The 25,347-nt window shown below is 45.9% G+C and overlaps 1 protein-coding gene across 1 annotated transcript in view; it reads left to right on the plus strand.

Annotated features, from left to right (window-relative positions):
- RAB15 (RAB15, member RAS oncogene family) overlaps nt 1–25,347 on the plus strand; it is a 147,818-nt gene that overhangs the window by 57,237 nt on the left and 65,234 nt on the right. The window contains exon 3 of the mRNA XM_073609972.1: nt 6,812–6,872. Within this exon, the coding sequence (XP_073466073.1) occupies nt 6,812–6,872 (61 nt within the window). The remainder of the gene's footprint in view (nt 1–6,811; nt 6,873–25,347) is intronic.

A 25,347-nucleotide genomic window follows, 5' to 3' on the forward strand; every position in this document is an offset into this window, starting at 1 on the left:
GGGTGAGCAGCTGGGCGGCTCGGTGGGTGAGCGGACAACTGGCCAATCAGGGAGCCGGCGGGCGGGGGAACAGAGAGATGACATCATCTCTCACCGCCCGGCGCCCGCCCTGCATCCCTGCAGTGCAGTTCCGCCCCCACTGTGCAGGCAGCCGCGGGACATCATCCCTCTGCTGCCTGACTGGTAATCTGCTGCCTGACTCTGGAACAAAGCAAGAGACCACCTTAGCAGGAAAGTGACACAGCAAGAGGCAGTCCGCAACGTGTGGGAGGCGATGTGGCAAGTGACAATCCGTTACGTGTGGCAGGTGATGTGGCAAATTACAATCCGCAATGTGTGGCAGGTGATGTGGCAAGTGGCAATCTACATCTGGTGACAGGCGACGTGGCAAGTGACAATCTGCATCTGGTGACAGGCAACGTGGCACGTGACAATCCGCACTGTGTGGCAGGTGACGTGACAAGTGACAATCCACAACGTGTGTCAAGTGACAATGCTCAACATGTGGCAAGTGACGTGGCAAGTGACAATCCGCAACGTGTGGCAGGTGATGTGGCAAGTGACAATTCGCAACATGTGTCAGGTGACGTGGCAAGGGACAATCCGCGGCGTGTGGCAGGTGACGTGACAATCTGCATCTGGTGACAGGCGATGTGGCAAGTAACAAGCTACATCTGGTGACAGGAGACGTGGCAAGTGACAATCCGCATCTGGTGACAGGCGATGTGGCAAGTGACAAGCTGCATCTGGTGGCAGGCGACGGTGGCAAGTGACATGCTCGGGGCTCCCACTGATTCTGAATTATGGTGAGTTGAACTATTTCATTTTATCTAACAATGTAATAATAGAAATAATGCGCTTCAATCATCCTGACACCATATCAACCATTTCCCCGATAAATTGCCCTAAAAAAAAAAAAATTCTGGCAGTGCCCCTGCCGAGACTAGTCTCTGGATCTGCCCCTGGTCTGTTGGGACATGTCTCTACTAACTTTGCACATCTATACTTTGCAATGTTTGCCCACTCCTCTTTGTCGAACTGCTCAAGTTCAGTTAAATTTAATTGTGATGTTTGTGGACTGCAGTCTCCAAATCATTCCACAGATTTTCAATAGAGTTTGGGCTCTGACTAAGCCATGCAAGGACATTCACCTTTTTCTCCTTCAACCACTGTATAGTCATTTTTGCTGTGTGCTTTGGGTCATTGGGGGTTATTTACTAAAGGAAAATCCACTTTGCACTGAAAGTGCACTTGGAAGTAAAGTCGCTGACGCTGTAGATCCGAGGGGGGCATGCAAGGAAAATTAAAAAAACAGCATTTTAGCTTGCACATGATTGGATGATAAAATCAGCAGAGCTTCCACTCATTTCAGATCTACCCCTCAGATTTACAGCGACTGCACTTCCAAGTGCACTAGCAGGGCAAAGTGGATTTGCCTTTCGTAAATAACCCCCATTGTCATGTTGTCATGTTGACTTCTTCCTGTTGACAACTTTCTGGAAGAGGGCAGCAGATTTTCCTCAAGAATTTGACAGTATTTTGCCCCATCCATATTTCTTCTATCCTGACAAGTGCTCCAGTCCCTGCTGCAGAGGAACACCCCCCAAGGAATGGTGTTATTTGGATGGTGAGCTGTATTGGATTTCCGCCAGATATATCGTTTGATGTTGAGGCCAAATAATTACATTTTAGTCTCATCTGACCATAACACCTTTTTCCATGTGGCCTCAGAATCTTCAAGGTGCGTTTTAAGGTGGTCAGATGAGTCCTATCAGAGTCCCTTTGGGTAAAAGCCATTAAAAATCACTGGCTATGGATGTCCCTAGCTGTGCTGCACAAGTTCATCTTTCTCAGTTTGTGACTCCTGTCGTTGAACCAGGTGCAGCCTGCTTTAGTAGAACTAACTAGGTAATGCAATGGCTGTTCAACCTCAAGTATACAGCGGGGTATCACTAAAGGATGAAAATATTAGGCATAGACAAGTATGCATGCATCAGATGACCATAAACTGGATCCGAATGTCTGTTATTTCAGGCTGATGGAAAACCTTCTCCTAACTAGAGAACCGGGTCTAGGTGTCGGTGGTCTCCGAATGTACTTATGTCCCTTCAAAACACAGCAGTGACGTCAGAGGATCAAGCCACAGTGCACAAGAGGGACAAAGGAATCTGAAGCTCCCCTATGTATTAAATTCTAAAATGACTGGTGGAGACTGTAGTGCTAGAATGGGGGGGGGGGGGGGGGGGACACATAGGATGTTGAAGAAGTGACTATGAATACCTCTTCTCTTGCAAAGGAAGTTTCAGTTGCCTTTTTTTTAGAACCTGACAGGGTGTCATTAAAATAATACTTGGTATTCTTGCTTTGAAGGCCCTTGTTTAGGCTCTTTCTATTATAAGGTGACAGCACTCTGGTCTACCAATTGCTCTCCTGCGTTTCCACCCTGTCACATCCACTGCTGGTAGAGACTGTAAGTGGCCATACTGACGCTCACTGTGCAGGTATGTTACCGTGCTGTCACTGTCCGGAGGCTACCCTGAACAATGACATGTACATATAAACAGGAAGTGGCTGCAATGAAGATAGAGGAGATCAATAGAGCCAAGATAAAATGATGAAAAAAGGTGAAAAAAACAGAATATAGAAGAGAAGAATACATCACAAAAATTGTTTTCAATACAACATGCTTTGATAAACTAAATGCAATCCATTTAGTGGTTTTATCCATTTTAAGGCAACATTTAATCTTCCTTGATGTGAATAGTACTGAAAATTTAGCTACAGTAATATTTTTTTCATCAACACTGTTATTCTTGTGTCAACAGCAGCAGGCTCGTTTTAATACAAAAAGGCTTACTGTTCTGGGAGTTTAACCTCTCATGAGATATTGGCACAGATGGCTAAAATCTAAGAAGACGTGAATTCAGCATTTCATATAGCCATGGCAATCAGCTTTGTCTTATAGTAAATGCAAAAACTAATTTTCAATGCACTGGGACAGCTATGTTACACAGCAATAACGAGGGTGAACTTTTCTCTGAAGAGTTTTGAATCCATGTGATAATGTGGGTAGTAGAGTAGGAAAAATGAGGCTCAACTGTGCACTAAGCTGGGAACTTTGGCAGGGAGCCCTGACTGCTAAAATCTCCAAGAAATATACATGGCAGCCAATGACTCAGCCCAACTATAAGTAAAATATTACTTCTAAGCGGACTGACCCTTTGACAAAGTAAAATTTTTCATGAGGTTTAGATTTCTCTATTTCTCTATTATACAATGAAAAAGATCCAAGATGACTTAAAACCCAACTCCCGGAAACCTAAATATTATCCCTTGTAGTGGGGCTGTACCTGCCCTGCAAGGGTTAATGGCTCGTTTAAGACTAGGGCACTTTTTAAAGAAAATGTGTTTACCTGATCTTCCTCACCACTAGAGATCAGTCCCCACCAGTGGCGGCTGGTGCTAAATATTTCGGAGGGGGCAGCAAACTAATGCCAGCCCCCCCCCCCAGACGGGTGATCGCTAGATGAAGGGCTAGCAGGAAGGCGGCGATTGCCGCAAACACCACCCCTCCGGGAGACAAACGGCGGACAGGGGAGGGCGGTGATCTCTGCAGACACCGGACCTGCACCTGGTAGGCAGGGGGAATGAAGATCCGGCCCATTCGCCGAACAGGAAGTGTCCTGAGACATGATTGGCCAGTGTGTCCTGAGACAGGATTGGGAGACCTAAGACTCCCTGGCCAGTCGGGTCTCAGGAGCTGCTTCCTGATTGGCCGGGAGGAAAATCAGAAAGACAATAGCGAATATTAATTCGCTATTGTCACACGTGGGTGTGCTTGGGGCGCAGTGCTCTGTTCCCCAAGCTCACCTTTTTCTGAAGCCTATTAGAGCCTCTGGCTCTAACGTGCTTCTAAAAAGAAAAAAAAGAAAAAAAAGAACCCCATTGGAATCCATGCGTCCAGCGCCCCACATTTGTATTAGGGGGTAGGACACATGGATTATGGGGGCGGCACCCTGCATTACAGACCGCCACTGGTCCCCACAGCATCGTTTTCCTATGCTCCACGGTCTAAGGTCTCCACATCATCAAGGCCAATGCAGTGTCCACCGCTGGAGTTTGGGGGAGCATCATCTGCTGGGGAGCGGAGAATCAGGTAGGTTAAACCTTTATCTCATAAAACAACCCATTCAGTTTAAAATAGAAATGAAAGACAAAACACTCTATTTAAAAAAACAAGATAAATACTATTTTTTAATAGGTGATCACCTAACATCTGTTCTCAGCTACTCAGCTACATAAGGTGCTAGTGGTTGAGAAACAGTACACCGATCTTGAAGGACAGGAAAGCTGTTCTCCCAGCACAGCCAGAGAACTGACCACGCTGGAATGAATGTGTTTTTTTGTCTAGTGTGGTCAGTTTGAAGAAGGAATGCAGATGGACTTGCAGGAACAGCAGGGATTTCACAGAAATGAAGCAATACAGAGAGAACAAGATACAGTGAAACCTTGTATTGCGAGCATAATTTGTTCCAGAAACATGCTTGTAATCCAAAGCACTGAAATGATTTGTTCCACAACCATTTATTCATAGGTCCTTCAGTCTATAGTCCATATAAAAAGATTATAGCAAGGTTTTGTAACCATAAAATGTCCATCCACAAACGGAAGCCTCCACAAGGGGATTAGAAGCAAAATCCAGCAGGAGCTACAGAGTATAAAAGAAAAGAGAGGCACCTATAAGTGTAGCAATATGGTTACATTTAATGAAGGTACAACATTTAGCAACTCACATAGTTGATTATTAAAAGAGGCACATCTAAGTATGCAAGCACCTGGGGTAAAGCTGTCCACATATACTGCCCTCCGCACCAATGTCAGTCTGCAAAAGTGACCGGGAGGACTACCCTGCAGTAGAGCGACCTGAAAGCGTGGCTTGAACCTCTCGTGGAGCACAGAGTAGAAAGGATTTCGTCGATGGCGGTGAGGAGGATGGTTTATGTGGACAGATTTACCCCAGATAACTAACTGCATACTTAGATGTGCCTCTTGTAGCCTCCCTGGCAGTATAATTATGTCAGATTTTGAATCTCAAAGCGGTACATTGTTTTGCATAGAAATTTGGCGTTTTAAATTGTAGGTCTGTAATTCTTAGGAGTAACTCACTTAAATCTGTCCAAACAAGAGTCGAGAAGACATCCCGAGTATGATAAAGTTTGAAACATGATCATAAATTATAATGTAATAAATAACTATAAATAATTATAAATAATAATAATATAATAATAATAAAATTAATTTTCCCACGAATCACTATAAAACTGCATGCAGGGCACTGGACAAAGCACTAGGGACAAAAGGGAGATGAAATGATTTCATACAGTACACTGTAATCTGTAAGATTACATTACCGTATGTGTTATGTTATTTGTACTTTTTGAATCTGCTGCCGGACTCCACCCCCATGCGTCGCGGCGCTTGCAGGGAACGGAGCTCAGAACACAGAACATTGGGCGGAGGATACAGCGAGGGGACAATGCAGTATCCTGGGGACAAAGTAAGTTACCTGTACCAGGAATCTACAAAGCAATCCCGAGTGTGGCTCTGGGTTACCGCTAATGGTAATGAAAATGAACCCCGAGCCACACTCGGGAATACCAAAAACCATGTGAGTTGCTAAATGTTGTACCTTCATTAAATGTAACCATATGGCTACACTTAGAGGCACCTCACTTCTCTTTTAGCCCAGGTTCACACTGAGCTGCGGGAATGAAGCCGTGCGAGTTCAGCTGTCAGCATGTCAGTCCCGATTTCAGCTGCGATTTCACAGACATCTGTGCAGGTTTCTGTACAGATGTCAATGGAAATCGCAACCTGAAATTGCAAAAAGTAGTACAAAACTACTTTTTGAAATCGTTGCGGCGCAACAAATGCAGCGTCGCACCGATTAGGACGGTGCAATTGCCGCCGATTTGACAGGCAATTTGACAAGTCAAATCGCCTGTCAAATCGCACCAGTGTGAACCAGGGCTTATACTCAGTTGTGACATGACACTACTTGTATATCAAGACATTGCTTGTATATCAAGTCAAAATTTATTTTAAAATGTTGCTTGTCTTGCAAAACGCTCTTAAACCAAGTTACTCTCAAACCAAGGTTTTACTGTACTTCCTAACACAAGTACATGGTAGAACAGGCACATATCAGAATATGAAATGCTGGCGTTAACATATTCTTTAACACATGCAAAGGATGATTTTCACATTTCCAAAGCTGGGCTTTAATGTACTGTATATTTTATTCCATTTGATTAAAAATTCCATGTTCACATCTGTTTAAACTCTACAGTAGCTTTTTTATTAGTTATTTTTGTCCAGATATATATAAAGTAGTTGGGTGTTTCCCAGTTGCCTGTAGCTGGCCAGCTAACTTGCTGGATGTTCATATGCATGCGGAGTTCAGGAATAACCGTTTCCGTACAGCACAGGGAATGCTCACAGTGTGGAAAATTAAACATGCAGGAAAGCTGATTGTCATCTGTGCTCAGGTATCTGTCTAGACTGAGCATCGGGATGAAATAATAATCAATTTCTATGTATATCCATTGTTTGTGTCAAGACGTCCATCGTGTAAAGCCGTGTGGCTTTGGGTGAAAGTATCTGATTTACCATAATGTGATCTTAGTCTCTAGGCAGGGTTTGAAGAGCTGACATAATAATGCTTATCTTACACGCTTCAGTAACTGACATTTTATACATCTGTTATTTAATCTGTTAACCAGGAAACATTTTGTGCTTTTGTTTTTTATAGGGATACGGCTGGGCAAGAAAGGTACCAGACAATAACCAAGCAGTACTACAGAAGGGCACAGGTAAATGTTACCCCAAATTTATTATGATTTTAATGTAGTTTTTGTGCTAACTTCCCACAGGTTATTTCCATGGATATATAAGTACATTGGGTCCCTGGGTTACAAACAAGACAGGGACTGTAGGTTTGTTCTTAAGTTGAATCTGTTTGTAAGTCGGAACAGGTACATTTTTTAAGTGTAGCTCCAGCCAAAAAAAATATTTTTAAGCTTTTTGGATAGCATAAGGAAGGGTTAACACCCCTGTGACATTTGTTTTGCTGTCTGTGCCCCTGTTCAGAAGATTTCACCTCACTTTCCTGTCGCATCATGGCAGCATACACTTTGGGTTGTGACTCCGCCCCTCACAACCTGATAAGACCACATAGCTATAAATTGTAAAGATGGCCCCCGCCCCAGTATTCTCTTATTTTTCCTCACCTGAAGGACCGAAGATTTCAGAAGCACCCCCTTACCGAATTTGCCCCAGCCAGGTTCTAGCCTCTCCTGGGTGGAAGTCCTTGCCTGTACAGCCTCTAAACGAGCTAGATGGAAGGAACCCCACTCTGGTGATCTCAGGGGTATGTGCGGCTCCAGTATAAGCCTTAAATAGGCTTAGTTGTGTGCAGCGGTCTCCATTTGCCTTTCTCATCTTATAGTGTGTCTTTCTGGGCATTGTGGTTCCTCTGTTCTCCCCCTGTGCGGACGAGCGTCTAGGCGCTTCCGCGCATGCAGCCAGGTTCCAAGGTGGCGCAGAGCGCGGCTCGGCGCTACTGCGCATGCGCAGGCGGGACGTGACCCCGGCGGCCATGGCGGTTCTTTTAAAAGGCTCATACTGTCATTTTCTGATTCCTCCAGTTTCCTGAGGTTATTTGACAGTGCTATCAGCCCTGTTATCAGCTCTGCTTCACCTCTGACGCTTCCTCCTTGGGGTAAGTGTTTCTCTTTTCCCCTGGTACCCCTGATTGTCTGCTTGCATGTTTATACCTGCCTGTATCTCTCCCAGGTGTATCACAGTTTCCTTTCCATGGAGACCGCTGCCCCAGCAGATCACCATCAGCCCAATAGGTAAGGGGGGGGGATGTCCATGGTAAGTAGTGAAGATTGCAAAAGAGAGCAGGATCGTATTAATGCTGCCTAATTGGTCATCCCTACCAGGTCATCAAGGTCGTCAAAATCACGGCGAAGAGAGACCTCACGCAGGAGAAGCCGCTCCAGTCATAGGCGAAGCCGTTCACGCGGCAGAAGTCGCTCAATCCACAGGGTTGCCGTAGGAGGAGCCGTTCCTACTCTAGACATAGACGTTCCCATTACAGAAGATCTCCTGCACGTAGACGTCAGTCTCCTGCACATCCTTCCCGTCCAGCGGGGAATGCTTGCTGGGTATGCAGGGCCACAGCCCTACCAGACAGTTTGGCCTGCCGCAGATGTATGGATGAAGCCACCAGGGAGAAAGAGCTGGTCACTATAGAACCTACCGGAGTCCCTGCGCTGCATGTCTCAACTCCAGATGCGGAGGCTACAGCCCTGAGCGCCTCACCATCTCATCCCAGCACGTCAAGGGAACAAGAATTCCCGTCAGACGAGGAAGAACTGGAGGTGTCAGCAGGGTTTGATTTTTCGCTCATAGGACCCTTTGCGAAATCGGTCAAGGAAGCGATAAACTGGGAGGAACCTGAGGAGGTACAGCAGAAACAGAGGAAGTATTTCCCGAATCTCAAGAAGGTGCCTGAAGCCTTTCCATTTATAGAGGAACTGGATGAGCTTATTAAAGAAGAATGGCAGAATCCGGAGAAGAAAATTAGTCTTTCCAACAGACTTACTAAGCTGTATCCTCTAAAAGAGCCCAAGGTATCTCCCTTGGTTTCCCCTCCAGTGGTGGACGCCTCTCTGATGCGCCTAGCCAGGCACGTGACGCTCCCCATTGAGGACGCAGTGACGTTCAGGGATGTGCTGGACAGAAAGGTGGATACGGACCTTAAAAGGGCTTACGTTTTTGCGGGCAGGTGCCTGCAGACCAGCAGTGGCACTGGCCGCCGTCGGGAAAGCTATTTCCGGTTGGTCAGCAAACACCGCAAAACTCGTTGCCGAAGGCGCAGATCAAGACCAGATCATTAAAGCCCTACAGGAACTCAGTCTCGCAGGGGACTTTGTGGCGGAAGCCTCTGTGGATACCATTAGGTCCGCTTCAAGATCCATGTTAGCTACTGTAATGGCCAGGAGGGCGTTATGGCTTAAACCCTGGTTGGCCGACCCGGCCTCAAAGTCTAACTGGTGCCGGATTCCATATGATGGAGTTAACCTCTTTGGTGCAAAGCTGGATACAGCAATATCCAAAGTGGCAGGCGGGAAGTCAGGTCTTATCCCTTCAGACAGAAGACCAAAACAACAAAGAGCTCCTCTCTTCAAGCGCAATCTCCCGGAAAGATACAGGGATGCAAAGTCCTATAGGCCTGGGAAGGAGTACAGGAGAACTTGGAAGAACCCTCAGACGTCCTTCCTCAAATTCCAAAAAAACAAAACTCTTGCCTCCAATGAACAGAAACCTTTTTGAAGGTACGCCTGCCCAACCAGCGGTAGTGGGTGCCAGGCTCACAAGATTCAAGTTGGTTTGGGCGGAATTGATAAAAGACCCATGGACAGTTTCCACCATCCAGGTCGGGCACAGGTTGTCATTCAAAAACCGCCCCCCAAGGGGTCACTTCACTTAAGGAAGCAAGCAATAGTGGAGGTCTCACCATCCCAAAGCGGTCAAGGTTTCTATTCCCCACTCTTCCTAGTAAGAAAGAATCAGGGGACTTTCGTCCTGTCCTGGACCTAAAGAACCTCAACCGCTCAATCCGGGTAGAAACGTTCAGGATGGAAAGCCTTCAATCAATCCTCCAAGCGATAAATCGGGGAGATTGGATGTCTCGATCGATCTTCAAGACGCATACCTGCATATCCCGATCCACGCAGAGTTCCAGAGATTTCTCCGTTTCACTATAAGCAGCTGGCACTTCCAATTTCGAAGTCTTCCGTTCGGAATCTCCACCGCACCCAGGACATTCACGAAGGTCCTATTGCCTGTGATAGCCCACTTGAGAGAGAGAGGATTGAGAGTCCACCATTACCTGGACGACATCCTGCTTCTCTCGGACAACAAGGAGTCTCTCATCCAGCATCGGGAAATCCTGGTCTCCACTTTACAGTCCCTAGGGTGGCTGATAAACTGGAAGAAAAGCAGTATTCACCCCACTCAGAGAATGGTATTTTTGGGGGCCGAGCTAGACACGAGAGAGAACACGGTAGAGCTTCCAAGGGAGAAGATTCCTCCCCTAATTCAGAAGGTGAAGAAGGCTATCTCGGCCAAGAGGCTACCAGTCAGAACATGCCTCAGTATCCTAGGCTCCTTAGCATCCACCATTCCGATGGTCCAGTGGGCGCAATGGAACTCGAGGCCTTTCCAAATTTCCTTTCTGCGCCAGTGGAACGGTATCTCAATGTCCCAGTCGATTTACATCCCTCAGGAGGTGAAGCAATCATTGCTGTGGTGGACACGGCCTCGCAACTTGAGAAGGTGCAAACACATAATCTCTCCTCACCAGGAGACGGTGACCTCAGATGCCAGTCTGCAGGGGTGGGGAGCCCACTATCAGGGCTACGCGGCTCAGGGCCGCTGGCCATTCAGGACACAGGATGCAGTGTCAAATGTGTTGGAGATGAGGGCAGCATTTCAGGCGCTCCTGTCCTTCAGCTCCCTCTTGAGCGAGAAGCATGTTCTTCTGAGGATGGACAACAAAGTTGAGGTTGCCTATATCAACAGGCAGGGGGGCACCAGAAGCAGGTCCATGATGCAGGAGGTCCGTTCTGTTCTAGAGTGGGCACAACTGAACCTGTCAAGTTTAAGGGCAGTCTATGTTCCGGGAGTCCAGAACGTGTTGGCCGACTCGCTGAGCAGGAATTTCACCTCCAACCACGAGTGGTCTCTGAACCCACAGGCCTACGCCCTCATATCCCGGACTTGGGGTTCACCAGAGATAGACCTGGCGGCAACCCCGGAGAATGCGAAATGCTGGAGATTCCTATCAAGGATACCATTCCCTTCGGCGGAGGGGACGGATTGTCTCCTGCACCCCTGGAATTTCCATCTAGGATACATCTTCCCTCCAACTCCGCTCATAGCGAGGTTTCTCCTGAGACTCAAGGAGTCATTGGCACTGGTGGTGGCAGTGATTCCCTTCTGGCCAAGGAGGCCATGGTTTACCACCCTGATGCAGCTGAATACGGCAGATCCCCTGCCTCTTCCGTTGTCACCAGACCTACTCTCCCAGGGGCATCTTCTTCACCCGAACCCGGAGAAGCTTCATTTGATGGCTTGGAGACTGAAAGGGCTAGGTACCTAGAGCAAGGCTGTTACCAGTGGGTGGTGGATACCCTACTCCAGGCCAGGAGGCCTAACACGAATAATACGTACAGGCGAGTCTGGGAGAAGTTTATCGCCTTCGCTCAACAGCAAGGTTGGGACTCATCCTCACCATCGGTGTCACAGGTCCTGGAATTCCTTCAACTAGGCCTAGAGAAAGGCCTTAGATCAAGTACCCTAAAGGTTCAAGTCTCGGCCCTGTCCGCCTTGACAGGAGTCAGATGGGCACAAGATCCTCTTGTGGTTCAGTTCCAGCGGGCCTGTCTAAAGCTGAGGCCTCCTAGGAAACCTTCCTTCCCAGTCTGGGACCTCTCAGTCGTACTGGAAGCCCTATCTAAGGAGCCCTTCTTTCCTAATGAGAACATATCCTTATGGGATCTGACGCTGAAGGTCTCATTTCTGATAGCCATAACATCGGCTAAGAGGGTGTCAGAGATGCAAGCCCTAATGGTCAGTGATCCATATCTGGTTGTCTTGCCAGACAGATTAGTCTTAAGACCTTCGGACCGGTTCATCCCCAAGGTATCCTCATCTTTTCACTTCAACCAGGAGATTAACCTTCCAGCACTCAGTACGGAACAGGGCGATCCTCACCCACTGGATGTCAAGGGTAATGTCTTGGAATATCTTTCAGCTACTAGATCCGTCAGGAAAACGGAAAGTCTCCTAATCATTCCGCATGGATTCAGGAGAGGTCAAGCGGCATCCTCACGCACCATTGCGTCATGGCTGGTGAATACCATCAAAAAGGCCTATTCGTTGAGTAGTCATCAGGTACCTGAGGGCTTAAGGGCACACTCCACCAGGGCAGTGGCAACCTCCTGGGCGGCATATTGTAGAGTCTCGGCAGAGACAATTTGCAGAGCAGCCACCTGGTCTTCCAGGAACACCTTTATTTCCCATTACAAGGTGGATTCCGCCTGCTTATCCACAGTGGATTTCGGAAGATCCATTATCCAGGCCAATTCTTCTATTCTTTGTTGATAAACTTAGTTTGAATTCCCACCCAGTCTTTGCGAGTTACTCCCCAAAGTGTATGCTGCCATGATGCGACAGGAAAACGGAAAATTGTATACTCACCTTTCCGTAATTTTCCTTTCCTGTCGTATCTTCATGGCAGCATACAATCTCCCTCCCTTCCAAGGTGATATATACGGAGAATACTGGGGCGGGGGCCATCTTTACAATTTATAGCTATGTGGTCCTATCAGGTTGTGAGGGGCGGAGTCACAACCCAAAGTGTATGCTGCCATGAAGATACGACAGGAAAGGAAAATTACAGAAAGGTGAGTATACAATTTTCCGATTTCTGTCCCAATGACAATTGAATTTTGAAAATTTTGGGTTGTGGAAACAAGCCTTGGTGATAAAGCATCAGTGGAGACACCTTTTCCCCATAATAGCTCTTACAGGAGTGAATTTCCCTTCCTAGGGGTAGATTTCCTCTCACTTCCTGTTGTCTCCCTCCGTTTGTAAGTAAGAGTCGTTTGTAAGTCGGATGTTTGAAACTAGGGGACCCCCTGTACCTGTTTTTTTTTACGTCTATCCAAAACTATTATCTCAGTCCTCAATGAATGCTCCTGGTAGAATTGGCCAAAAACTCTTGCTTCCCTATGTTTGAGGTTTCAGCTACATCTGCCTGCAGTAGTCTTCAAAGGATGGTCAGGTCTCATACATGGTATTTGAAGGGGCGTTGCTAGGCCTGGTTATCTCATGCAGGAGCTTTGGAATTTAGCTATTTGATCACCAAATGTCGACAGTGCAGTGGGATGCCATTACCACAGTGCTAGAAAATATGTGCCTATAGGCAGCGGAGGCAAAGGGAGCTTTTCCCTGTATGATTGCTTGCCACACATTTTTTCCCATCAGCAGTAGGAATAATCATCATTACATTGTCATAATATTCTAAACGTGTAGGCCTCATGCACACTGGGCATCAAAAACGTCACTTATAAGGGTATTCAACTTTTTTTTTCTGCCTCTAAATGCCCTTCCATATTAGTCTGTGGGCTTGATGTGCTAAAAATTCAAAATCTGGTGCAGCTGTACATGGTAGCCAATCAGCATCTAACTTCAGCTTGTTCAATTAAAGTATTACTAAAACCTGGACCCTGCATTCACTATATCTGGTCTCCCACAGTACACAGGACATGGAAATGCAATTATTTTAGTAAATATAAACTTCTAAATACCTTTTCTTATCAGCAGGTAGAGCAGTCTTGTGACTTCTATCAGTGTTCAGTAAAGCTTGTAGGAGAAGTTTTCATTTTCCTCTGACTGTCCTATGAGGCTGCAGGACCCCTGAACCTCTGTCTGGACAGTGCTGATTGGCCCTGTGCTGATCACATGCACTCTCCCAAGAAAAAAAAGAACTCTCTAGCCATACACCAAATTGAGCATGTGCAGCTTACCCCAAGGCTCTGTTCTATAATGAGATGGGTTAGGACAGTAGAAGAAGGGGGGGGGGGGGTCGGAGAAGACAGGATCTAACAGCCTTTTTACACAATACCATCTTTCATCAACGAAATTAAACGGAATGAAAATGTGAGGGAGGGATCCTTTACCCACCTGAACTTCTGCTTTCTTCGGAGCTCTGCCTGTCTGTTAAAGCCTCAGTCCCCTGAATCTACTGGCAAGCTGTATTGGCTGAGAGACACAGGCTCCCTCTGTCTGCCTGCTGCCTGGGAACAATGCCCTGCAAACCACATGGTGAGTGTTTCCCCTCCCAGCAAGGTTAGCACTGTGTAAAATAACATCCTCCCCAGACCAGTCCTCTGCCCTCTGCCCTGTGCCCTCCCCCACTCCCATTTACTTCCCCATCCCTACTACATGTTCTTAGATTTTTACTTCAGGAATATATAATGAGTTTGGAAATGCTAGAGAAATGCTTAAATAATGCATTGCAATTTAACTAATCCTATTCGATTTTAATCTGCTAAAATATACTGGAGATTTTAGTCAACTAAAATATGACTAAAACAATTCAGATTACTAAAATACGACTAAAACTAAAATAGCATTTTAGTCAAAAGACTATGACTAAAACTAAATTGAAATTTGACATCAATATTAAATACTGTTTGCAAGGCATGTTCTCAACACTGTAGTTTCTTTCAGTAGATCATTTATTTTTAAGACAATCATTTCATAATGGAGCTTATTTGTACATTTTTGACTATCCTGGATATTTGACACAAAGAAAACGTCAATGTGTAAGCAGCTGTAGTTCAGGGCAGCCTAGTTGGCTGCAAGAGGTAGTGGGTTAGCAAGTGTATATTCTCACTTTCCAGCCTATTTGATATGTTTATGTGAACATATGTTCAGAGCTGTTTGGCCTCTATAATTGTCTCCAGCACCATTTTGGAGAAGCCTGGTGTCCTGATAGGACAAACAAATCTCGGGAGATTTGGTCAGCCATTTTTGGGTGGATACTTTATATAAGAAAGCCGAGCCACGTTTAGTTCAGTTTACGTGTGTACATAGACAGGGTTAGGGAACCCTCTTGTCAGGGAGAGTAAGGAGAAGATAGGGAGAGTGTTCCGGCCTGTGAGGGATAGTTCAGGGTTCCTATCCTGGTCAGATGAAAGACTCCCCATTGCAGATAATTAATCCGGTGTCCTCGCTGTGAGGGAGGGACAAGCGGATCAGATGCCTATATCCATCTGCTGAAGGAATACCGTTGTACCGGGTAATGTGTGTGAATAGCAGTCTCTACAGATACGCAAGCTGTGCTTGGGTTTATACTGTGTCAGTCAGTGGAAAGTGCCTATAGTGCTGCCGAATAGAATTACCGCTTACATCAGAAGTGACTGTGCTGTGTATCTGTGCCTCCATGCTTGGAGTACAACTACGTGCCTTACTGCTGTAAATACTATTTCTACTACCCTCTCTCCGGTAATAAATGTTGCCTGGTTTAGAAAGTCAGTACGTGTAACTCCCTCTGTGAAAACGCTACACTCTACACCCGCTTACAAATGTGATATGGATGGGTTTTATTAACAAGATAGCATTCTTTTGATTTTTGATCATGATCATTTTTTTCTTATAATAGTAGGATTGGCTTTACTTTAATGGTTAGGTATAGGACTGTAGCTCAAACAAAGAAGAAAAGGTCTGCACAATCGCATCCAATTACTGGATGCAGGGGAGGACGGGGCAGGGGGGAATTTGTCATCCAAGTCAGCACAGATAATATGTGTTGGACTGGGGGGTCCTGAGTGCATTCAGACACCGCAATCAGAGTGAGAGCTACAGTTAGTGACAGCAAGTGATCATTGTACTGTATATACTATCTGCTCCCTGTTCACAAATTATTACAGCGAGTGAGACTTTTTCTTACTTTCTTTAGGGAATTAATGATGTCCTAATAAAAGGTTTCTCATTGCCTTTTCAAATTATTTGACCTGAAGAGGTGAAGAGTCTAGGTGGGCCTTTGCATTTCTATTGTGTACCAGGGAAACCAGGGTTTGCAAAGCAATTGGGGATAATAGAAAAGCTACATGAGCACCAACACAGCCAAGGCAGTTACAAACACTCAGAACTAAAAATGCATTACATAAAATATATTTACTGAACCTGAAACTTTGACAGGGTTGTTTAGGCACCAGGGTTCCTGTAGGATAAAATATCTGACTGCCTGATGTAGACTAAAGCTTATTTACAAATATAGGCTATGGGTGAATGCATTTAAAGTGTATTTGAACCAAAAACATGTTTATATATTAAAGTTAAAAAGTCTTTAGATTCAGTGCAGGGCCGGGACAAGGGGTGGACACGAGTGACGGCTGCCCTAGGCACTGTGGTATCATGTCACGTGGGGGGGACACAAGGAGATTGGGGGGAGGGGATTTGTGTTGGAAGGGGGAATTTTGGAGGTGGCAGGGGGTAAGTATTTTTCTAGGAGGGCATATTTAGGAGGGGCTAAGAGTGATGATTTAGGGGGATTTGTGTTGGGGAGGGGGGGAGAAGATTTGTGCCAGGAGGGGGATTTGGGGGAAATTTGTGCTGGGAGGAGGGATTTTAAGTGGGGTAGAGAAGATGTGTACTAGGAGGGGAACATTTAGGCGTAGAGGATTTGTGCCAGGAGGGGTGATTTTTTTTTTTTTTTTTTAGGGGGGGTTGGGAGCAAAGATTTATGCTGAGAGGGGGTATTTCAGCAAGGGGGCAGATTTGTATTGGGGAGAGGGGAAATTCATGCTTAGGGGGTAAGCATGTAGATTAGTGCTCATTGTTTTTGTAGGGGAATTTTTGCTAACCTATATAATGTTCATAAATCTTGGGTGGGGCGCAGTTTGGCATGCCACTCTGGGCTCTAGATGACCTTGTCCCGGCACTGATGCAGCAGCTTAGTCTGAAAAAATAACACCAATGCAGCCACTATATATAAGGACTGGAAGCTGTTATACAATACAATTTTGGTTTTGGATATGCAGGAAATTGTAACACCATAAACAGGTACAAGAGATTATAGATGATAATCTTATTTTTGGTGTTGCAGTGAAATGTTTCCTAAACAAACCTTATTTACTTCCGCACCACAAGAGTAGTCCTGCCCCTAACCAAAGGTCATGTTGGTAAACAATAACTACGTGGACCCCAAATCAATGGTGATTGAGGTAAACACTAATTGTGTAGACCCTAATGTAGCCTACCAATGCACCAGTGACCTTCAGCTTTAGAGCTCCAAGCAGAACCGCTGATAAGGCAGTAAAGCCAGCCCTCCTGTACTGGGCCCGAGCCCCATCAAATCACTGCAGGGGGATTGTTCCTAGCACATGTGCCCCTTCTATCTGCTGCCAGGACTCCCCCGTGTGCCTCTTTCCCCTACAACGCTGCTGGGATCTCTCCTCCCCTCTCCTGCACACAGGGCACGGGCACACAGCGGTATGTTTCAGGATGCAGAGCAGGGGAAGGGGCCGTTAAACATGTCATTTTACTGGCCCCTTTCTTTTCTGAATAAACACAGTGAGCAATAAGTACCAATCACTCTTGTGTCCATCACGGAAGCATAGTAAACACGGTTTACTATGCTTCAGTTTGTGAATGAGCAGAACGAATCAGGGTGCTTCATATTCATTCATCTGTGCAGCTGAGGTTGCAGAAAACAGTAGTTAGACTTACCGGTAACTTACTGGTAACTCAATTTCTAGGAGTTTTCCAGGACAGCCACTGAGACATGGTGCTCCTCCCTCCAGGACAGGAAACACATTCACCACAAACTTCAAAAGGTTGTCCTCCAGGCCTCCCCTTCAGAATCCTCAAGAACCACCGGAAGGCACTGGAAAACAAAAACACAAGACATATAACACCACAACCCTTTGGGAAACAAAAGAACCCGGGTGGGAAATCAGGCTGTCCTGGAAGACCCCTAGAAAATGAGTTACCGGTAAGGTTGAGTGACCACTCGTCCTGTTTTTATTCGATTGCGGGTTAAGAAATCAGGGATATCTGAGCCCCCTTTAGGTGGATGGCCGACACTGAGGCCAGGTTCAGCCCAAGTAAAGATCTCGCCTGCGATCCGCTGCAGGGAAAAGGCTCTTGGTCCCCCCCTGTTTGTCTATGTATGCCACCGTAGCCACATTGTCGGTACGAACTTTGAGGTGGTGTCCCCCTAGAAGCGCTTAGAAAGCCTCTAGTGCCTTTTAAATAGCTAGGAGCTCCCTCTGATTTGAGGCCAGCCTGGCTTCCTCTGGAGTCCAGACCCCTTGACCCAGGTTGTTGCCCAAGTGGGCACCCCAGGCGAGGGCACTGGCAATGGTTGTAAGAATCAGTGACCTTGGCCTAATCCAAAGAAGATCCCGGGGAAGATTGCGGTGGGCTTGCCACCACCATAGTGACCTCTTGACCCTGGTCTTTAGGCGAATAGGCAGGCCCAGCATTTCCTGGCTGCTGTTCCAATATCGATGAAGAAGTTTCTGCAGACGACGCTGATGAAATATCGCCCAAGGGAAACAAGATGTCATAAGGCCGATTACCCTCATGACTTCCCTGATTGAAACTTCCTGATTGGCCTGCAATGGTGCCACTGCCTGATCCATCCTCTGAATCTTCTCCTCTTGAAGAAGAATCTTCTTCTCTATTGAGAAGATTATGTAGCTCAAGTATACTACCTCCTGAGAGGGCCTCTGTTGATTAGCCAACCTAGAGACTGTATGCGACTTCTGCAGGTCCATCTCCAGCTGCTGAGAAGAGCTGGTGATAAAAAGGAGGTTGTCCAGGTATGGAATGACAGTGACGGCCATCATCCGCAGCGGGGCCAGTGCTTCTGCAAGGACTTTTGTAAAGATCCTTGGTGACGAGGCAAGGCGGAAAGGTAGAGCCTGAAACATCTCTTTGCCAATCTTGACCCTCAACCTCAGATACCTCTGGAAATTCGGGTTTATCGGAATGTGGAGTTATGCGTCCCTCAAGTCGGGGGGGCGAGCTGAATTCCAACCTGTAGCCGCACTTTATGATCTCCAGGATGTACGGACTTGAGGTCACTGAAGCCCACTGTGGGAGAAAGGCCCCCCAACGGGACCCAAGAGTCATTGGGATTTTGCGGGGGGCATGAGGAGGCTTAAATAAGATACCTCCTCTACCCCAACCTTTATGTCCTGTCCAGTGCTTCTTAGGGCGACTCTCCCTGTCTTGCTGGTTCGGCTGCTTATAGCTTAGAAAAAACTTCTTGCCACCTGCATTTCTCTTTCTTTCCGGGAACGCCTTCTTCCTGTCCCGGGTTTGCTCCAGGGCCTTGTGTAGCCCAGGACCAAACAAATGATCCCTAGAAAACGGCAACCAGCAGAGCCTAAGCTTGGACGCTGAATCACCCTCCAAGTCTTCAGCCATATGGTTCTCCTGGCAGAATTCACCAGCGCAGATTATCTGGCTGCCAATTTGACTGACTCTGCTGAGGCATCAGCAAGGAATCCAACTGCCTTAAAGAGCTGTCTGGATGTGTCTGCCGAGATATGTGATAGCAGTCCAAGCTCCTGGCAACACAGGTGGCCGCTAAAGCCGGCTTCAAACTAACTGAAGTGGCATCCCAGGCCCTGTATAGTAGCACATCTCCTCTTTTATCCATTGGTTTCCTCAGCGATCCCAAATCATCAAAGACCAGGTCTGTATTTTCTAAACCTTAGCAAGCGGAGCATCTAACTTAGGAATCTTATTCCAAGGATGGGCTGCGTCATTCTCAAAGGGAAACCTTTGTTTGAGGCTACCTGATGATAAAAATGGTCTTCTTTCAGGGTTCTCCCACTCCAAATTGAGTCCACAAGGGAACTATGAACCGGGAATACCCTGGACTTTTTAGCATTTTAACCACTCGTACATGAGGTCGTGCTTAGATTATTGTACTGTCTCCTCCTCTGTCTCCAGCCTGTCAGATTGCCTTAAGCAGGTCACCCACATCGTCCAGTGACAGTCTATACCTAGACCCCCTGGAAGAATCACCCTCTCTCTCTTTCGCTGACCCAGAGTCTACTGGGACTTGGGACCCCCATCCCTGTCTTCACCATCCTCCTCCTGGCCGGCATACTATCGGCTTTAGTTAGGGCCACAGGAGGACCCTGCATCCTATACATCAGGCTTTTAAAGAATTGAAATGCGGAAGCAATCTCGTAAGGAGAGTATTTTGGGACACGCTGTCACTGACTCGTTTGTCACTATGCTATTAACACATCACGGGCAAAAAGGCTTCTCCCAAGTAGAGCTCAATTTTGCTGCACACACGGCACACTTCCTTCTTGGAGCCTGCGCCTGAGCTTTGTTCTGGGCTTTAACCTAAAAGCCAAACAAACACACAAAAAAACACTATAAACAACAGGCTCCTACCTCTATACACCACTGTGCCTGAGACTTGGGAAAAGGAAGGTGCCCCCCGATCACCTGTGGCTCCCCTAAGGCCCCCAGGGACAAGGAAACAATAGGCCCTCCACAGGGAAAGCAGAGGGGGCCCTTCCCTTTGCTTACCTGAGAAGTGCTGGCCCCAGAGGAACCCGAGTCAAACGCCAGACCCTTCACAGTGCCCTCCATTGGTCCCTTAGTGCTACCTCAGCCTCCGCCAGATCTCCACTCAGCGCCGGGAAGTCTGGTTAGTCTCCTCTGCCGTCCCCCGTGAGACCGGAACCATCGTCTCAGGTGTCCTCTGATGGCATCACTTCGCTGGAAGGCCCACCCCGCAGCTTCGGGAACCAGCCTGGAGCGCAGCCGCCCCACCCACGAAACTGCACGCCGATCCTTCCTCCATGCCCGGTGGGAAAGGTACAGTCTGGCATGGGCGGCACTGTGGGGGCTATTATACCATAAAGGTCCCTCTCCCTGAGCACGGACAGCCCCACTCTCTTTACCAGGAGGGATCTCGCAGGCAGGAGAAGGTACACCCAGGGGAGCTCACCCCAGGACAGTCCTGAGACATGGAGCTCCCTTCAAGAAAGTCCCTAACATGCTTCCTTTCCGTCCTGTGGGAAAAACTAAAATTGAAGGGGAAGCCTGGAGGACCAACTTTTGAAGTTTGTGATGAATGTGTTTCCTGTCCTGAAGGGAGGAGCCCCATGTCTCAGTGGCTGTCCTGGAAGAAGAGGAGAGAAAAAGGGACTGATAAATCTATGTGCACAGTAACTTTCGGCTGGAGGAGGCCCTGCCAGGTAGGCTGTATGGGGCCCCATGATTTCTAACAGCAGCCCTGGCTCCAAGGTAACTTGGGGCCAGGAATCTAAGCTAAAGATACTGAGACATTCACCTTGGGCCACAAGCTGACAAAGAATGTCCATCATCCACAATTCATATCAGTTTTTTTCGACGGTTTTTGTATGAATCTATGAACTTAAAGCAGAACGTCAGTCATTTTTTCATCTTTCCGTCTATTAAATCCTCCGCCCTTGTTTTAACTTTGGATAGTAGAACTTTTTTTTCTGCCAGTAAATACCTTATACAGCCCACTTCCGGTTTCTTGTCTGATAAAAAGCCTAGGCTTATGACATCATGCACAGCTTTCTCACTCTCGTGAGAGTTTGCCAGGAAGGGAGGGGGGATAATTAATAGGAGGGCCAATGAGAGCTGCAGGGTTGCAGAGCTTGAGGTGTGCCTCTGTGTAAAGCCAGGAAGTGAACAGGCAGAAGCTTTATCTGTCCACAGTTATAATGATTGCAGCCAGACTCAGTGGAGGGAGATTTCTGCAGCATATTTGGCAAGTACAGAATCACAGTATATATAACATAATATGCAAAGTGGTTGGAGGGAAACTTCCAAATGACAAAGATATTTTATTACAAATTATGTGAGCAGACTGCTGTTCCACTTTAATACCAACTTTGGGACAAAAAAATGTATACTAGCATGCAAAATAATGATATACACCTTTCTTGTGACTAATTCACTGCTCTCACAAAGCACCTCTTTCTTCTGTGTTGCTTTCTCATGTAAAATGTGTTAATTTTAGTGTCTGCTTGTAGTAATCATTGAATGTTTATGATCACCATAGTATAGCACTTTGTATATAATAGAGCTTTTAAATAACATAGCAAACATAATAATTATGGTGATTTACAAATAGGCATGTATGGTTTATTTGAAGGAATGTTGCTGAAAAATTAAACAGAAACATCCATACAATACTAAGATGCTGCATCTGACAATGCTGTCTTCAATGTAGTAATTGGCCTGCAGTAACCTGAAGCGGTACAGTTATCCTAATTATGTACTATGGCCCAGAAAATGTTTTCTGTAAGAGCGAATCTGTTATCGGGGGCATCAGACCTTCGTTAAAATGTACTGGTGGGAGTCATGACCCATTTCCTGTAGATTTTGCTTGTTATAGCTGAGCATTTCACCTACTCTACCAGATAACATCAAATAGTATAACAACATCTTGCTTTACAACCATTTTCATTGTAATGACCACTCTTCAAAAATGCCTACTAGTAAAAAAATATTGTTTTTGTTTTGTTCATAGCACAAAAAATAAAAACCGCAGAGGTGATCAAATACCGCCAAAAGAAAGCTCTATTTGTGAAAAAAAGGGAGGTAAATTTTATTTGGCTACAGCGTCGCATGACCACGCAATTGTCTGGTAAAGTAAAACAGTGCCATACCGCAAAAAATGAAGGGGGGTAAATCTCCCAGAGGTCAAGAAGTTAAGCACTTTAGCTCCAGTAGAATTTACCCCCTTAATGACCAGCCCATGTTTGCGATACTTTAACTGACAATTGCGTGGTCGTTCGAAATTGTACCCAAACAAAATTGATGTCCTTTTTTTCCCCCCTCAAATAGAGCTTTCTTTTGATGGTATTTGATCACCTCTGCGGTTTCTAATTTTTGAGCTAAAAACAAAAAAAGACTGACAATATTAGAAAAAAACTTTCTGCAATAATACATATCCAAAAAAAAAAAAGTTATAGCGTCTACAAAATAGAGGATAAATTTAGGGACTTTTTGTTTTTATTGGTAATGTCAGTGATCTATGATTGTTTAGAGGGACTGCGACATTGCGGTGGACAAATCTGTCCCTAAGTGACACCAATACAGTGATCAGTGCTAAAAAAAATACACTGATCAATGTATCAATGACAGGGAAGGGGTTAGCACTAGGGGGCAATCTGGGTGTGTTCTGTGTGGGGGATGGGCTTACTGGGACAACACAGAGATCGCTGTTCCTGATTACTTGGAACAGCAGATCTCTGTGTTGTCCCCCCTTGTTTACAGATCCCCGGTCCTCTCGATCGCAGGTTGCCGGCGGACAGGTACACCGTTTCACACAGCCTGGCCGCCCTGCCACAGTATATGTGCAGTGGGCGATCCGGAAGTGGTTAGAGAAAAAAATATAAAAAATTTTTTTTTATCTTTTGCTTTTAAAGGTAAAGGGGAGATTTGGGTTCTTTTTTGACCCCAGATCTCTCCATAAAGAGGACCTGTCATCCTTATTTCTATTACAAGGGTGTTTACAATCCTTGTAATAGGAATAAAAGTGATCAAAATAATTCAAGGAAGAGTGTAAAAATAAAAAGTAAAATAAATAAGAAAGAAAAAAATTTAAAGCGCCCCTACCCCTTTGTGCTCACACGCAGAAGCGAACGCATACATAAGTCGCAAACGCATATGTAAACAGTATTCGCACCATACATATGAGGTATCACTGCGAACGTTAGAGCAAGAGCAACAATCTTTGCATTAGATATCCTCTGTAACTCTAAACTGGTCACCTCTAAAAGCGTTTAAAGCGCCGCCCATGGAGATTTCTAAGTACCGTAGTTTGTCGCCATTCCATAAGCATGTGCAATTTTAAAGAGTGACATGTTAGGTATCCAATTACTCGTCCTAAAATCATCTTTTACATTTTACAAAAAAATTGGGGTATATCTTGTTTTGTTTTTTAATTAAAGTGTATCCCCCCCCCCCAAAAAAAATGCGTTTGCAAAACCGCTGTGCGAATACAGTGTCACATAAAAAATTGCAATGATCGCCATTTTATTCCCTAGGGTCTCTTCTAAAGAAAAAATATATGTATATATTTATATATGCACACCCCTCGCATTTTTGTAAATATTTTAATATATCTTTTCATGTGACAACACTGAAGAAATGACACTTTGCTACAATGTAAAGTAGTGAGTGTACAGCTTGTATAACAGTGTAAATTTGCTGTCCCCTCAAAATAACTCAACACACAGCCATTAATGTCTAAACCACTGGCAACAAAGGTGAGTACACCCCTAAGTGAAAATGTCCAAATTGGGCCCAAAGTGTCAATATTTTGTGTGGCCACCATTATTTTCCAGCACTGCCTTAACCCTCTTGGGCATGGAGTTTACCAGAGCTTCACAGGTTGCCACTGGACTCCTTCTACTGCTCCATGACGACATCACATTGCTGGTGGATGTTAGAGACCTTGCGCTCCTCCACCTTCTGTTTGAGGATGCCCCACAGATGCTTAATAGGGTTTAGGTCTGGAGACATGCTTGGCCAGTCCATTACCTTTAACCTCAGCTTCTTTAGCAAGGCAGTGGTCATCTTGGAGGTGTGTTTGGGGTCATTATCATGTTGGAATACTGTCCTGCGGCCCAGTCTCTGAAGGGAGGTGATCATGCTCTGCTTCAGTATGTCACAGTACATGTTGGCATTCATGGTTCCCTCAATGAACTGTAGCTCCCCAGTGCTGGCAGGACTCATGCAGCCCCAGACCATGACACTCCCACCACCATGCTTGACTGTAGGGAAGACACACTTGTCTTTGTACTCCTCACCTGGCTGCCGCCACACACGCTTGACACCATCTGAACCAAATAGGTTTATTTTGGACTCATCAGACCACAGGACATGGTTCCAGTAATCCATGTCCTTAGTCTGCTTGTCTTCAGCAAACTGTTTTCTTGTGCATCATTTTTAGAAGAGGCTTCCTTCTGGGACGACAGCCATGCAGACCAATTTGATGCAGTGTGCAGCGTATGGTCTGAGCACTGACAGTCTGACCCCCCACCCTTTCAACCTCTGCAGCAATGCTGGCAGCACTCATACATCTATTTCCCAAAGACAACCTCTGGATATGACGCTGAACACCTGCTCTCGAATTCTTTGGTCGACCATGGCAAGGCCTGCGTGGAACCTGTTCTGTTAAACCGCTGTATGGCATTGGCCATCGTACTTCAGCTCAGTTTCAGGGTCTCTGCAATTTTCTTATAGGCTAGGCCATCTTTATATAGAGCAACAATTCTTTTTTTCAGATCCTCTGAGTTTTTTGCCATGAGGTGCCATGTTGAACTTCCAGTGACCAGTATGAGAGAGTGAGAGCGATAACACCAAATTGAACACACCTGCTCCCCATTCACACCTGAGACCTTGTAACACTAATGAGTTACATGACACTGGGGAGGGAAAATGGCTAATTGGGCCCAATTTGGACATTTTCACTTAGGGGTGTACTCACTTTTGTTGCCAGCGGTTTACACTGTTATATAAGCTGTACACTCACTACTTTACATTGTAGCAAAACGTCACTTCTTCAGTGTTGTCACATGAAAAGATATAACAAAACATTTACAAAAATGTGAAGGGTGTACTCACTTTTGTGAGATACTGTGTGTATAAATAAATAGACTGAAATTGCAGCAAACAACCAAT

Source organism: Aquarana catesbeiana, linkage group LG13 (assembly GCF_042186555.1).
Source record: "Aquarana catesbeiana isolate 2022-GZ linkage group LG13, ASM4218655v1, whole genome shotgun sequence".
NCBI lineage: Eukaryota > Metazoa > Chordata > Amphibia > Anura > Ranidae > Aquarana > Aquarana catesbeiana.